Source organism: Canis aureus, chromosome 27 (genome assembly GCF_053574225.1).
Source record: "Canis aureus isolate CA01 chromosome 27, VMU_Caureus_v.1.0, whole genome shotgun sequence".
NCBI classification, from domain to species: domain Eukaryota; kingdom Metazoa; phylum Chordata; class Mammalia; order Carnivora; family Canidae; genus Canis; species Canis aureus.
This window is the reverse complement of record NC_135637.1, coordinates 32621988-32637764: the sequence shown is the minus strand read 5'-3', so window position 1 is coordinate 32637764 and position 15777 is coordinate 32621988. Positions and strand designations below refer to the sequence as shown.

The window sequence follows — 15777 nt, the reverse complement described above, 5'->3', positions numbered from 1 at the left end:
CCCGCCCACACCCCGCCGTCGCGCAGGCGCCTGCGGCCCCGCCCACTCCGCGTCCCGCCCATCTCTGGGTAGCGCAGGCGCACTGTCTCCCGGCCAGCGACGAAAAAAAAAAAAGGCTTCAGCCGCCAGTACGCACGCGTCGGGTTTGCGCTGGAGCTGCGGGTGGTGGATGCTCTTGAAATGCTGTGCTCGGCGGGGCCGGGTGATGAGTGTAGCGCCCCCTGGTCCCAAAGCCTTATCTCAGCTAAAGGTCCACCTTTCATGCAGCACGTGTTTACAGTGTGCCAAGGACGGTGCTAGGCCTGAGCTACACGGTGGTGGTAAACACACAAGCCCTGCAGGCCTGACGCTCCCCTTGCAGCAGGGAACACAGACCCTAAACGGGGGTTGGGAGCAACCAGAAACGCGAGGCTAAATGTCCTTTATCAAGTTAAGGAAGTTCTGTTAGGTCACAATTGTCTCACAGGTTTTTTTTCCTTAGTTTGAACTACATGAATTTGTATTACGTCATCTTAGTTTACCAGGATAAAGAAAAACTGAACTTGATAAACTTTTAATGCATCGTTGGACTCTTCACTAGTATTTTACTTAGCGTTTTTGCATTTTTGTGCATAAGTGACTTTGGCCTTTGCTTTCATGTACTGTCCGTGTCTGGTTTGGGATTAATTTATAATAATTTAAATTTTGTCATCTGGGAGATTCTATATATTAAGAGGAGTTTTCAATGTTTGTTGAAGTTGCCTATAAAATTATCCAGGCCTGGTGTTTTTCTTCAGTTTTGTCTGCTTTGAGATATTTGAGGGGATGGGATGCAGACTTTAAGCATTCCATTTCATTAATGGCTCTAGATTTAGGCAGATTTTTTTTTTTTTTTTTTTGAGTAGGCTCTATTCCCAACATGAGGCTTGAACTCACCACCCTGAGATCCAGAGTCACAGGCTCTATCCGCTGAACCAGCCAAAGGCCACAAGACAGAATTTCTGCTTCTTCCTGTATTACCTTTGCTGAATTATATTTTTGCAAGAAAATGGCTGTTTTCAAAATCATTAGCATAAATTGTTCATATAATTTCCCTTATGATTTTTTATTTTAATTTTATTTCAGAAGGCATTCATTCCTAAAGTTCCTCTTCCCAAATGCAACTAACTGTATTCAGTTTCTTGATAACCTTCTAAAGATACTTAATATAAACAAATATGCAAAATAAACAGATACATTCTTTTGCTTCTCTCTTTTCTTTAACATAAATGGTAGCCCACTATACATATTGACCTATGCTCTTCTCTTTAAAACGAGAATAGCCACAATCTTTTAATCTCTGAAAATAATCATTCAACCCTAGTGTAGGACTAAGATGATGGTGATGGTCCTCACAACCAGACAGCCCGAGTTTACATCCTGGCTTCATCACTTACTAGTTGTCTGTCTTTGCCTTTCTGTTTTCTTAATCTGCAAAATGAGTGCTATTATGAGTTGTTGTAGGGAAAGAAGTGGGATAATGCTTGAGGAAGATTTAGCACATGCCCAACACCCAAGAAATGCCCAGCAAATGTGAGGGACATTAATGTTGCTTTTGTGTGGGCATTTAGAGTTCAAAAAGGACTCAGCATGACTTAGATCCTTGCAGCAGCCCTGTGAAAACTGTACAAAGGACAAAACTGAGGCTCAAAGAGGTTGTTATACCACTTGCCCAAGGCCACCAAGCCAGCAAATGGCAGAAACAGGAGAAAACTGTCTGATTCCCAGCACCTGCCATCACCTCACTAATACTGAAAAGCCACACATGTGTTAAAATATACATTTTTTTGAAGTCTTATTTATTCATTTGAGAGAGAGAGTGAGAGCATGAGCAGTGAGAAGGGCCAAAGGGAGAGGGGAAGCAGACTCCCTGCTGAGCAGGGCGCCTAAGGCAGGGCTCAATCCTGGACCCTGAGATCATGACCAGAGACCAAGGCAGACGCTTAACTGACTGAACCACCCAGATGCCCCCAAAATACTTTTTAATATTCAAGGACACAAAATAGGGATGCCTAGGTGTCTCAGTGGTTGAGCGTCTGCCTTAGGCTCAGGGCATGATCCCAGAATCCAGGATAGAGTTCAGCCTCAGGCTCCCTCCAGCAAGCCGGCTTTTCCCTCTTCCTATGTCTCTGCCTCTCTCTCTCTGTGTGTGTGTCTCTCATGAATGAATAAATAAATCTTTTTTTTTTTTTGAATAAATAAATCTTTAAAAAATACAAAGGACACAAAATAAATGTGCAACTCAATGAAATGTAAAAAGTGAAGGTTAAAAAAAAAAGAACTTTAGCAGTCTTCCTATTACACTCCCCTCATCACTAGGTCTTTACCAAAGTTAATCACCATTCTGACATCTAACTCAAGATTAATATGGACTGTTCTTGAGCTTTTCAGTAAATGGAATCATACTATACTGGTTTCCTAGGTCTGCTGTAACAGACTACTGACCGCAACCTTGGTGGCTTAAAACAACAGATGTGTATCATCTCATAGTTCTGGAGACTAGAAATCGGATATTGAGGTGTTGGGAGCTCTGAGCTTCCTCCAGATTCTCTGCTTCTTCTAACATTTGCTGGATGCCTGCATTCTTCGGTGATACTTTGCTTGTGGCTGTGTCACTCCAATCTCTGCCTCTGTCTATGACCTTGTGTGTGTGTGTGTGTGTGTGTATGTGTGAATATCCCTCTGATCCTTTCCTATGAAGACACTTGTGATGGCATTTAGTGTCCATCTGGATAATACAGAATAAACCCCATCACAAAATCCTTAATTTATCATATCTGTGAAGACCCTTTCCCCAAACAAGGTAACATTTACCGGTTCCAGGATTTAGGACCTCATAGCTTTGGGAGCCATTATTCAGCCTACTACAAGTTTGTATGGGTATCCCCTGCTTTTTGAAAGTTTGTGTAATGCCGCTTCACATTTACAACAGATACATCATTACCTGCTTTTGCTAACCTAAAGAAATGCAAAGAGGACTTCTGCTTTTATGAGAAAAGGTGAAAAGCAATTAATAGCGATGTTTGTTTTACAGCTAGCAGTTATTGAGGAGGTGGGCACTCTGAGCAGCAAGAGTGGCATTGCCAAACTCCTGCTATGGGAAGTATACTCAGCATCCCAGCATTGAGTTGCCATAGGTTTGAAATGTGTCTGTGAGAATTTCTGCTTTATCTCAGTTTGTTTTGGGCATCTGTTAGCAAGATGTGTCCTAAGGTATAAGAAAAGCCTAAGAGGTTATTTTTGGGGCCTGGGAGCATGCAAAAATTTTTTCTGTATAAATTATGGTAATTGTTTCTTTGCTTTGTGCCATTTCAGTGTATGAAAGATTTCATAGAAATATTCTGCTTTCACTGGGTGTTAGTTATTCTATATGTTGGAAAATTGAACACCAATAAAAAAATTTTAAAAAAGAAATATTCTGCTTTCAGACTACAAGGGAAACCTGTATTCTTTCTGCCTTCTTTCACACAGCATTTGGTCTACAAGATTCGTCCATCTTGTTACACACATCTGTGGCATGCAAAATTAATAACATTTTGGTTACAGTATAGTGTTCCATTGTATGAACTTACCATACCATGCTTTACCCATTTTCCTACTGATGGGCATTTGGGTTGTCTCCAGTTGTGAGCTGTTAGTGGAAGGAAAATTGCATGATGCAACAAAGATTCCTGGATTCTCCAATGGAAAACTATGTGTCCTTGGAACACCCTCTTCTAGGTTATCTGGTTCTGATTTTGTAGGGGCTCTGAGCCTTTTATTGTCTTCAAACTCTTTTACGACTCTGTAAATTGTAGAAAACTGATAGCAGTGCAAATGGTTCTTATATAAGGACAAACCTCCCCCACCGTGGAAAAGTCAGTTTTGCTTCCATTTGCAAGTTTATTTCAATATTTCTGATCTATAAATGTGTCTGACCTTTGGATTCTCCTTTGAACTGATAGTAACATCTTACAGGGTTCCCTCCTTTAATTAACAAGTTAAGTAAACTCTTTGATACATGTTTATTTTATATTTTTATAAAGGTCACATATTTACTTTTTTTTTTTTTAAGGTTGTATTATTTACTTGAGAGGAAAAAAAAAGATTGTATTATTTACTTGAGAGAGAGAGCACCGAAGGAGAGGGAGAAGCAGACTCCCTGATGAGCAGGGATATAGGGCACCATCCCAGGACCCTGAGCCAAAGGCAGGTACTTAAATTTACTTAACCAACTGAGCCACCTAGGGCACCCTGATTTTACTTTTTAAAAAAAACTTATCCTCAAACACTAGAAACAAAGTTCCTACAAACACTCCTGCACACAGCAAAGTACTTTGAATGAACCAAAACTACTGAACTAGAGGTTCCCACATTGAAATTCCAAAGCAGAAAAGCTGTTTTTGATCAAGCAGGAGGCTGCTGACATTTCCTGAGAAGCCACCAGGCCTGTGGAATCAGACCCTGTGCCTAGGGCTGGGGCTGGGGCTGGGGCAGAGATGACTTTGACCAGGTCCCTAGCCTCTGGGTCCTCTCTGGCCAAGGCAGCAGTGTGAACTGATCCTAAATCAGGTGCACTGTTGCTAAGGTGTCCTGGAGGAATCAGCAGGATTCTCAGAGGAGGTGGTATTTCAGCAGCGTTTCCATAAAGAGAGGGCACATCCAGGACAGTGGACAGCAAGAGAAAGAGCAAGGAACTGAAGGCAAACAGAGCATCCTCTAGAGCAAAGCTGGAAGGAGCAGGGCAGCAGGGAGCATGGCTGTACATACAGGGGTAAGGGGGAGGGGGAATAACAGGGAGAGTCTCCCCCACCAGGCCATGGAACTTGGGTTCAGTGGTGTAGACAGGGACTAGCCAGGGAAGTGACGTGCTGTAAGATTTTCTTTGGAGAACTGTCTTCTGCATGAACACAATATGGAGGGGGACCCTCACAGTCAGGGAACCTACTCATGGTCCCAGAAGTTGGGGGGTCTGGGAGGTCTGAGCTAGTGACAGGGCCAAGGGGAGGAGACAGACTTGAGCGTGGGGCACACAGAACCATCTGGACTTCATGCCAGCCTATGGCTGGGCCTCAGTGCTGGCATCAGAGTGGTCCCATCAGCCTCGTCCATACTTTATCTTTTGTCCTGGCCCATCCTCCTTGGCTCCCCAGAACTGAAGGGGTGGAAAGAGGAGGCACCTGGGGCAGCTGCTGGCCTGGAGCAAGAAAGGACCTAGGGTAGCATAGGCTGACTGCCTATGCAGGTCATCTATCTGTGTGGGAGCCCCTCCCAGGGCCCAACCTCTACTTGGCCATGGCCACCAAATGGCAGGGTTTGGGACACTGTGATGATCCATTCATGGGCTGAGAGTGCCCCTCTGGTCAGGCCCTGCTGGCCCATAGCCTGGAACGCCTTTGAGCTCAGTGCTGCTGGTTTCCCTCTGACCCCCTCATCCACTCACTCCCACTCACCCTGATGCCCACTCCAATCACTGGCTGCCCCACTCAAGCCCAGCTGCTTCATCTGGACCACAGCTGGAGGAGTCAAATGGCAGGGGCCAGAGGCCAAGTTTTAATAGGAAAACAACTGTTTCCAACAGTTAGCAAGCCATAAGCTTCGAGTGCCAGGACATGGAGCTTAGGATTCTTGACATGCCTCCCTCAGAGCCAGGGGAGCTCTGGGTCCCAGGAAGTATACAACTGTCAACTGAGCAATGATGTGTCTGCAAGCAGAGATGGGCTGTTGCCTTCCGCAGCCATGCTGCTCGCTCCGGGAGGGACCCATGAACCAGCGACCACAGCCTGAAACCCCAGAAGCACCTTGGGATGCCCAGCTGGCCTATAGGTGACCCGGAAGAGATAGAGTAAGGGAACCTACTGTGGACAAGACATCCACCTCCTTTATGGCCTACAGAGATCAGATATAATCAGACCCTCTTACAACATGGTCAGGGAAACTGAGGCCAGTAACAAGGAAACACTGAGCCTCTGCTTCTCATGTGCCAGCAGCTCTTTGGGTCCCCAGACTAGAGCTCAAACAGTCTCTAGCTATGTGACCTCAAGCCTATTCCTCAACCTCTCTGTGCCTCCAGTTCTTCTGTGAACAATGGCAATACTCCCAATACCGGTTGGGGTGCTGGGGGACTAAATAATAGGGTTCCACCCTATTCTCTGTCCCCCTGACACTACACTTCTCTTTAAAGTCTTTGGCACACAGAAACCACATGGCTAATAAACAGTAATGATGCGCTTAGCATCTGCCCATCTGGAGGCTATAAACATCCCAAGGGCAGGGCCTGGCATATGATGAGGGCCCAGGACATGGTTCCTCTTGTCGTCTCTCAGTGTCCAAGTCACCATCCACAGAAAGCAATAACCCTGTCCAGCTTCCTGATATAACTCCACCCAGATTGGGGACCTCTGGAAAACAAACACACGTCATGGTGGGGACACGGAGACAGCAGGGATGAGCTGGAGAGACAGCAATGCCAAGTGCCTGAGGTTTAAATAATATTAATTGGCCTGTGTCTGGCACTTCCCAGGGTCGGTGTCTAACCCAGGCCTTATTTCCCAGGTGAGGAAAGTGAGGCTCAGGGGGAGAAATCAGTTGCCCAAGAGGCACAACAAGTCTTGGCTTCTAGATCCTGGGTCTGCATTCTGCATCCCCAGCTGGTGTCACCGTACCCCTTGCAAAGGAGCCTCTTGGGAATTCTGCACACAACGCAAGGCTTCGAATGGCTGCATCTCTGAGAGCCCTGTCCAGGACTTGACACTCTTTTGGAATAATTCTCCCTTTGAGGGTAGATTTCACTGTGGAGAAATTTTAACCAAATGGGTAAAAAGAGAAGAACGTAAGGGCACCTGGGTGGCTTAGTTGGTTAAGCGTCTGACTTGTGGGTTCAGCTCAGGTCACGATCTCAGGGGCATGGGCTCGAACCCTGAGTGGGGCTCCACACTCAGCATGGAGTCCGCTAGAGATTCTCTCCATCTCCTTCCCCCTCTGCCCCTCCCAATCATTCTCTGTCTCTGTGTCTTAAATAAAAATTTTATTTTATTTTTTATTTTATTTATTTATTTATTTATTTATTTATTTATTTATTTATTTATTTATTTTAATTTTTATTTATTTATGATAGTCACAGAGAGAGAGAGAGGAGGCAGAGACACAGGCAGAGGGAGAAGCAGGCTCCATGTACCGGGAACCCGACATGGGATCCCGGGTATCCGGGATCGCGCCCTGGGCCAAAGGCAGGCGCCAAACCGCTGCGCCACCCAGGGATCCCTATTTTATTTTTTAAATAAAAATTTTAAATTAAATTTTAAGAAGATTTAACTTTAAATTTATTTATTTTTTTAAAAAAAGATTTTATTTATTTATTTGAGAAAGAGAGCTCACAAGCAGCAGAGAGGGGCAAAGGGAGAAGCTGACTTCCCGCTGAGCAGGGAGCCCGACATGGGGCTTGATCCCAAGACCCTGGAATCATGACCTGAGCCGAAGGCAGATGTTTAACCAACTGAGCCACCCAGGCACCTCGTAAATAAAATATTCAAAAAAGAGAGATGGGGGGGGGGGCATAACAGTACATCATTATCCTGTTTTGAACCCCAAGCAAAACCTGAAGGCAGTTCAGAGAAATTCTAGAAAGATCTAGAGGAAAGAAAGACACGCCCCTTGAGAAAACATAAACCTGCCCTGGGGAATTAATTTCAAACTGGTCAGCAGGCCACGCCTGTCACAGAAGCCAGGGGAGGAGGGGACCAGCAGGAGGGACAGGTAGTCAGTCATGTCAGAGGGGGTCAGGGCAGGGAACATCTGTGGGTTTGCAGCCAGAGCAAGGCTGACCTGAACATAAAGGGTGTGGGCATTAAGGGGCAAGACTGCCAGGGCAGGTGGCCCTTCCTGGGAGCTTGATGGGGAGGGAGTGTAACGAGAGGGATGGAAGGGTTGAGAAAGGGCTGTTTCTTATTTATCTCCTGCTTTCTGGGAGCTAGAACCCAGCTGACTGTGTTTATGAGGCAGCAGGGTTGGTTGGGATTTGTGGGGTATCCCGATGGGGTAGAAGCTGGCAGTATGTGTGGTGAAGGAATCCAGCCAAGGGAGGACAAAGGAGACAGAAGTTTATTAAACACATTGCAGGGGAGCAGCAAACAGGATGGCCAAGGAGAGATTGTCTGCCATGAGATGCGGCGGGCGGGGCGGGGGGGGGGGGGGGCTGTAGTTATAGGGTGGAGTGAGGAGGCATGGAAATGAAAATGGGATTTTCCCTTGTGTGCCTGGTTGTAAGAGGCCCGTTGGTCAATCAAGGGGCCTTTTGCCTCACTTGGGTTCCCATTGCTCAAGTGTGTTGCCCCAAAGCAGCCTCTACAGGATTCTGGCAGAGGAGGGACACATTTGCAGAGGTCAGGCACAGGGGGTCTATGGGCCACGTGCCTGAGGGGACAGGCCGGGAGGGTGTTCTCCACTTTCTTGGGGTCTTTTGTGGGCAGGGCTGGTGGCAGGGGAGGGGCCAGAGGACAGTGGCCAAAGCCACCAGGCTGAGCTGTGGTGTTTGGGAGATGATCCCCGTGTCTGTCTCCGAGGCCCCCACCCCAGCCTTTGGACCTCTGGTCCCAGGACACAGGAGGGACATTCCATGTCTGCTCTGAGAGGGAATGTATCTGGAGGTGGGAACAGGAGAGGAAGTGGCAAAGCCGGGATCTGGCCACCTGTTGGACTTACTAGTAGGGCGACTCTATTAGTTTCCTATGGCTGCCATAGCACGTGACCACTGACTGGGGGGCCTTCCAACAACCAAAATGGGTTCCCTCACAGTTCTGGAGGCTGACATCTCACATCCAGGTCGCAGCAGGGGTGGTTCTTTCTGAATTCTTGGAGGGACAGTCTGTTCCGTGCCTCTTTCCTGGCTCCTGGCTGCCAAAAACCCTCAGCTCACAGACGCATCATGCCAAACTCGGCCTTCATCTTCCTATGGAGGTTACCCCTCTAAGTGTCAGTGTCTCCTCTTCCGTGTCTTACAAGGACATTGGCATTGGTTTTAGGGCACACCCTATTCTTTGAGGATCTCGTTTTGAGATCCTTAGCTCAATGATACCTGCAATGACCCTTATACCAAAGGGTTTTGCATTATGAGGTTCCAGGTAGACAGATCCTGAGGGGGAAGCACAATTTGCTGCCTCTGCCGCATTTTGGGGTCACCCTTGGCCAACCTCTCAGGTGCTACAATTTCTCCCCCACCCACTTGGCCCAGGAGGCACACAAGTCAATCCTGAGTTAGGACCTGAGAACTCTGGGGCGGGGGGAGACCTTGAGGCTACTTGAGACTCAGTAGCTGATGGGTAGGGAGAGGCTGCTTGGGGGCTCTGGGCCCCTAAAGATCACCATTGTCTGGGGACCTTCACGGCAAAGCCAGCAAGTACGTGGGTCTCAGCCTGGGATGACCCTGTACAGGCCATACCCAGACAGTGCCTATGGCTAAGTCACCCACTGGAGCCACGGGGCGACTCTGAATTAGAAGAAATTGGCATCGGCTGTAAGTAGGAGAGGAGGCCACAAAATGTGTCTGTGAGGTTTATTGATGTGGTCTAGACAAGGGTGGTGACAACCCCTTCCCTCTGGGTGGTCACTCTGGACCCCCCATGGAGCAGCGTGGCTGGACTTGGGCTCCAGGCTTGGTTCCTCATCCAGGAGTCCAAAGGGGCTAAGGCCAAAGGTCATTGTATTAGTCAGCTTAGGCTGTGTAACAATACACCACGGAGGGGAAGGGACTTCTGTGGTTTCTCCTCCTGACCACCTGTTTACTGTGTCCTCATATGGCCTTTCCTCTGTGAGCATGTGTGTGGGGAGTGAGAGATCCATCTCTTGTGTCTCTTCCTCTTCTCATAAGGACACCAGTGCTATCAGATTAGGATCTCCATTTAACCCTAAGTACCTCCCTAAAGGCTTCTGTCTCTAAATAAAGTCACATTGGGGGTTAGGGCTTCCTACATATGGATTTTGGGGGGAACACAACCCAGTTCACAGCAGCCATGGTGTAGTAGAAAGCTTCAGGTCAGCCATGAAGAGGGTGGGGAGGGTGTGGGTAGCGCCAGCTGGGCAGGAGAGGGATTTGCGGCAGGCTGGCACCCCAGCCCAGCATCGGCAGGAAGCAGGAGGGCACGAGGCGGTCTGGGGGGGCCGGAACTCAGAGGCCTGAGACCAGGCCCGAAGTCATCACCCCTGGGAGCGCTGGGAGCTGCTTCCTGGCCATCACCAAGGTGAAAGGGCCCCAGTTGGGAACAGCCCAGGAGTGTTTACCTAATGGGGAACACAAACAAAGGTCACGGATGCCTTAGCTTGTTCCAAATAACTTCTGATCGCCCCTCCCCAACATTGTAAACATTGTAAACACTGTGTTCAGAAAAATAGAAGAGACAGTGGCCATTCCCTCTCTTTCTCTCCTTCTAGCACATTTTCCCTGGAGCTGGGAGCAGGGGCTGACTGGGGCACCAGGCAGCCACAGGTCAGAGCCAAGACAGCAAATCCTGAGGGGTCCGTCCACACCAGCCCATCACGTCATTTAAATTACAGCCATACTTAAGTGAGCATCTGCAGCATCTGCTTCTTTCTGGTTAGGTCTAGAACTTCCCCTGCTGGCCCCTGGGGTCACGCCATGGGTTTGAGAGGTCCACGTGTCTGCGGTCACTCAAGCCCTTCACCCCCAGGGAGTTCCTGGGTCGGGGTGGCCACCCTCCTGGCACCTCCACTTCTGTGGCTACTCAGTCAGCAGCTATGGGGGACCCAAACTTGTTTAGGTTCCAGACTTGGTCAGGCCTCATTCCTAAGGCCCCCTCTTTGTCCAGAATCCCATCCCAACTTACACATCCCCAGCTGCCAGGCTCAGGTTTCAGCAAAGTGACTGAAAACCCTAAGGCAGAGTTTCTGGTCAGGTGCTGATCAGTTCCCCCCACCCAAGGGGAGTGGAATAGTCGGTGCCTGGACTGAGCCTCACCGTTCTAGCGGGAACTGGTTTGAGAGGCCCCAAGAAGGCCTTGCTCAGGACGCGTGGCCAAGGGCGCTCAGTGCAGCTGGTTTCCTTTCCAATCTGGACACGTCTGAGAGGGGTGATGGAGCCCTGTCTTCCTGGAAACCATCCATGGGTGCCTGCTTGCCATGGTCCTGGCTGGCCTTTCTGGGCTGCAAGTACTGGGGTGACAGACACAGGGCTCTGGCTGGCAGCTGACCCACTGGCCTCCTCTACCCCAGTTACACCGAGTTCCAACACGCCCCTCCCAATCCAGGGGTGACCCTTGGCCCTGATGCTGCTTGCTGACCCGTGGCAGCTGCTCCAGGAGGCCGTTTGGGCCTCTTCAAGAGCTGGGTCTGCTTGTCACCCCCTCACTTTTCCTGTTTATCTTTCCAGAGTTATTTGTGACTGCCCGTCATTAGTCCATGGAAAGACTTCCTTTTAAGGCAATTGAGGCATTCTTTTGGGGGGGCAGGTATGCAAGTTTTTCTGAGATTTCTATACTCAATCCTGCCCCCCTTTTATTTACTCAGGGGGTGCATGTGTGGGACACTTGAAGGCCTCAGCCCGTGTGCCCACATGGGGACTTACACATCTAGGCCAAGGCTGGTGGTCAAGGTCTCGCCCTGTCCCGTCCTGCAGAAAGGGAGTGAGCTCGGGGGGAGGGGGTGTCAGCAGGACACAGAGGTCCTAGCCTCAGCTCATCAACCAGCTCTGGGATACCAGGGTGCAGGGGTGGGGGTAGGGCTTCACGTGCCTCAGTTTCCCCATCTATCAAGTAAAGGGATTGGACCAAGAGGCCTCTGAGGGCCCTTTGAGGTGGGAGATCTCAGATTCAGGATCACAGGCCTGGGCTCTGCTGGACGTGGTGCCTGTTCTTAGGAATTTGGGTGCAGTCAACTCAAAAGACTAAAATATCAAATCCTAGTTAAGAGCGATACAGTAGGGGTTACAATTTTTTTTCATTATTAGTATTGTGTTTTTTATGGTTTTCAAACAGGACCAGGACTGTGGAACTAGAGAGAACTAACAGTAGCCTTTTAGGGGTCAAATCCTCAGAGAAGGGCCAGCAGCAGCCTGTTCCTCATCAGCAGATGTCAGAGTGGAGAGGTGGCAAGGTGTATGTGAAGCTTTTCCAATGTAGGCAAGACACACACACCTTACACACCTGTGGGAGAGGATGCTGTGACAGGTGGTGCTGTGGGGAGCCCACTGGGGGGGTGTTGCAGGACAGGTGCTGGGGGAAAGGCCTTTGGAGACTCTGAGGGTGGAGATTCATCCCTAGAGCACCCTGTTACACTCCTGGTGTGACCTCCTCCAGGTCACCAGAGGCCAGCAAAAGACTGCACTGGGCTCAGGGCTGCTGCCATCCAGCCCTGCGTCTCCCCAGGGCAGCTCCGTGCTCTGCTTGGGGAAATGGCCACGGTGATGCTCCACAGGCAGCAGCGTTGGGGGTCAGCGGGAGGGAGAATCCGTCCGGGCAGTTGACCACACACCACACTGCTCCCCACCCGTCCGCCCAGGAGCTGACCAGGAGACCCTCCTCCCCGGGGGCCTGAGGAGGACCCTCACTGGCCACCTGCAGTCTACTGGGCGAGCCTTAGTCCCAGCTCCTCCCAAGCTGCACCCAGGTCCCACACCTGTCTCCACCCTGGGCACCACTTCCCTGTAAGCTGGACAGGCTTTTTCTGAGGGCGAGGCTGGTGGCAGCTAAGGGTGACCCGTGTACCACCAAACCCCGGTGCCAGCGGAAACCACAGAGGCCAATGGGCTGGTATAGGGCCGGGCTGTGTGTGGCTGGAGTCCTCCCTGCCCTTGGGCTTGACATGGCCAGTACCCCCACTGCCCTAGGCCGGAGGGCGGCAGAGACTGTTGCAGCTTCCTGTCCCGACATTACCTGCTGTGCCTGCCTGTGAACCCCACAGGGCCTGGCTTCACGCCAGTGTGCACTGCGCTCTGAGGTGGCCTCTGGGACACCCAGGCCCACTATGTCACCTGGTTCTTTTGGCTCTGCTGCCCACCCTCATCCCCCTCCCAGAGGCTCTGATCGTGGTTTTTCTTCTGAATGGAGCAATCACCACCTACACAAGTAGTCTCAGATAACTTTAATGAAAGTGTCAGCAGTCCTTTTCCCCCACGGTGGTGTCTGGATGGCTGAGCCCAAAGCAGAAATGCAGCTGCTGAGACTAGTGGAGCTGAGCCCCCCGCTGCTGAGGGCAGCAGAGCGGCTGCTCCAGACTCGGGGTGCCAGCCGGGGCAGGAAAGCATCACTTCTTCCGGCAGAGTCCAGCAGCCGAGCCTTGTGGAAAGTCACGTCTGGGCTCTAGGCCTTTACGCGCCCTGTGCTGGCTTCACCAACCCACAGGCCCGAGTGTGAGATGGGACGACACAGGCGGCCAAGGATCCAAAGCGATTGCCGCCACTGTGGCCCAGCGAAGGAGCGCTTTTACAGCTACACGAGGAAAGAGTGGTCATTCTGTCATTAAACAGCACACATTCTATATAAATAAAAAATAAAAGGGGGAGGAGATGGGGAACGGAACGAAAATTGGCACAGACATTGATATATTGCTTTCCAGTTTCAATGCGACAGATGCAAATCATGACACCAAGGGAACAGAAACGAGGGCTGGGTTTAGATTTTCTAAGCCGAATGTGTTCCCCTTGCGGGGCTGGAGGGTTGCTCAGATGGATGGGGAGCCAGGCCAGGGGCAGCCCGGAGCTAGAGGCCTGAGAAACCCCGTGAATTCAGAAATGTGAAGAGGGCACAGGACCCTGCTCCCTACCCTAACCCCCTAGGAGAGCAGCACTACTTGAAAGTGGTGGGTCTGCTCTCCTCACAAGAAAAAAGTACAAAGAAATAAATATGAGGACATAAAACCTTCAAGAGACTGTTTTCTGCTGTATCCCCCAGCCCCCTGCTTCCGTAGGTCCACGAGCAGAGGGGAGGTTGGGGGGCACATGCCCCCCCAGCATGTGCTGCAAGTTCAGGTGGGAGCTGCCTTGTGAGGCGAACCCTCCCACCCTCACCCCTGCCACCCAGGACATGGGAAGGACCATGGGACATTGCCACCGGTTACTGGTGTAATCACGTGACAAGCAAACACCTTTTCCTGAGTCACACCATCACTTCCCTCCTCCGGTCCACTAGATCCTCTCTTCTTTCAAGACTATCATGGAAACTTGGCTTCTCACAATTTCTTTTTTCCCCATCCTATCCACCCCCCTCTCTCTCTCTCAAAAAAAAAAAAAAAAAAGAGCAACTGTTCATAGATTTGTTTCTTCCAAATACTTAGTGGCCTCCCTCGTTCTCCTTTCTCTAAGCCGGATGGTCAGGAGGGTTACCAGGAATGTCTGGGCTTCCCTTCCATACTGGTGTTTGGAGAAGGGGGAGGGTGGGCAGTGGGTGTGTGTCCTTCCACCTGCTTTGGGACAGGAGGCTGGCCAGTAGAACAGCGGCCCCCTGCTCCTAACCCTCCCACATGCTCAGGAGACTTCAGAACCCACCCCTGACAAAAACAGAGCCGGCCTGTGGAGGGAGACAAAATGCCGCTGGGACACAGATTGTCCATGGCGTACATTCTGATATCGTATTAGGTATCTGAATCTGTTAGGAAAAAAATTAGAAACTATGTAGAAAACTTAAAAATATTCAAGTATCAAAAGGCTATTCGGATCAAAGTTTAAAACAAGCTGTCAGCAAGCTGTCGCTGCCAAGAGGAGACTTTTATAAAAGTTACTGAGCTTGTTCAGCAGAGAGCGAGAGCATGAAGTGATCTGTGTGGGGGGGACGATCAGGGGAAGGGAGGGTGTGGGCAGAGGGGGCGATGGGCTGGAGGAAGCCAGAGAGATTGAGGCCTTTTTAAGCTGAAGAGGAGAGCTTGTGCCCAGCAGGCAGTGGACAGGGTCACTATCCCTGGAGAAGCCATAAAGTGCGCAGCCTGAGCCTCCCTCCCCCTGGTGTCGATCCTGGACAGAAAGACAGACAGACAGACGTTACACGGCTCCATGGGGAGCTGCCTTCCAAGGGGCACATGAACGGCAAGACAAAGCAACAGGACAGAACAGGAAGACCCATTTCTGGACAGAGCTCCTTCTGGAAAGAAAGAGAAGAAAGGAGGCGAAAGGGGTCAAACGCTACACAGTGTTGACTTAGCTTTTCGAACTCTGTTACACAAACAGAGTCAAATTTCTAAGTCAGGGAAACTGAAAAGCCCCCACCCGTACAGGGACAGGGCTGTGGCCCCCACGGTACGAAGCAGCATCGGTGTTTATTCAAGACACGATAGTGAGGGACTCTGGTCACGTTCCCTTCTCCCCGGAGAGGGTGCATCTTGATGAGTGATCCAGTAGAAATCTTTAAAACTCTGATAAATTAAGTTCGCAGAAACCACTCCCTTCGCCTGGTCCCACGGCCAGGCCCGCGCGCCGAGGCCTGCTGGCTTGGGGCGCCCTCTTGTGGCCGCATGGAAAACCGGAGTCTGAGGCCCGGCGGGAGCTCACAGACCCACAGGCCCTAAGGCCACTCAGCCTTCCGGGTAGGGTAGTTGTCTCTAGGCAGGTGGTCCAGCCCTTGGGGGCGAGGTGGCCCAATTACTCCTCAAGAAGATTCGGTTCCCGCTCTGTGGATAGCCCGTGTTGCCAGGAGGTTTCCAGGCCCTCTGCCGGCCTCTCGGAGACCAAACTGGGCCTTTAGACTTCAGTGGAGAATAGGATGCTCTGTCTCTTGCTGTCTGGGGCAGGGATGGCCTCCAGCTGCAGGAAGTACAGCAGCACCTGGACCTGCCAGGGCACAG

At 50.3% G+C, this 15777-nt stretch overlaps 1 protein-coding gene across 1 annotated transcript in view; it reads right to left on the bottom strand.

Annotated features, from left to right (window-relative positions):
* Nucleotides 1-13071: 13071 nt before the first annotated feature.
* BCR (BCR activator of RhoGEF and GTPase) overlaps nucleotides 13072-15777 on the bottom strand; it is a 124349-nt gene continuing 121643 nt past the window's right edge. The window contains exon 23 of the mRNA XM_077874484.1: nucleotides 13072-15763. Coding sequence (XP_077730610.1) covers nucleotides 15674-15763 — 90 coding nt within the window. The 3' untranslated portion in view covers nucleotides 13072-15673. The remainder of the gene's footprint in view (nucleotides 15764-15777) is intronic.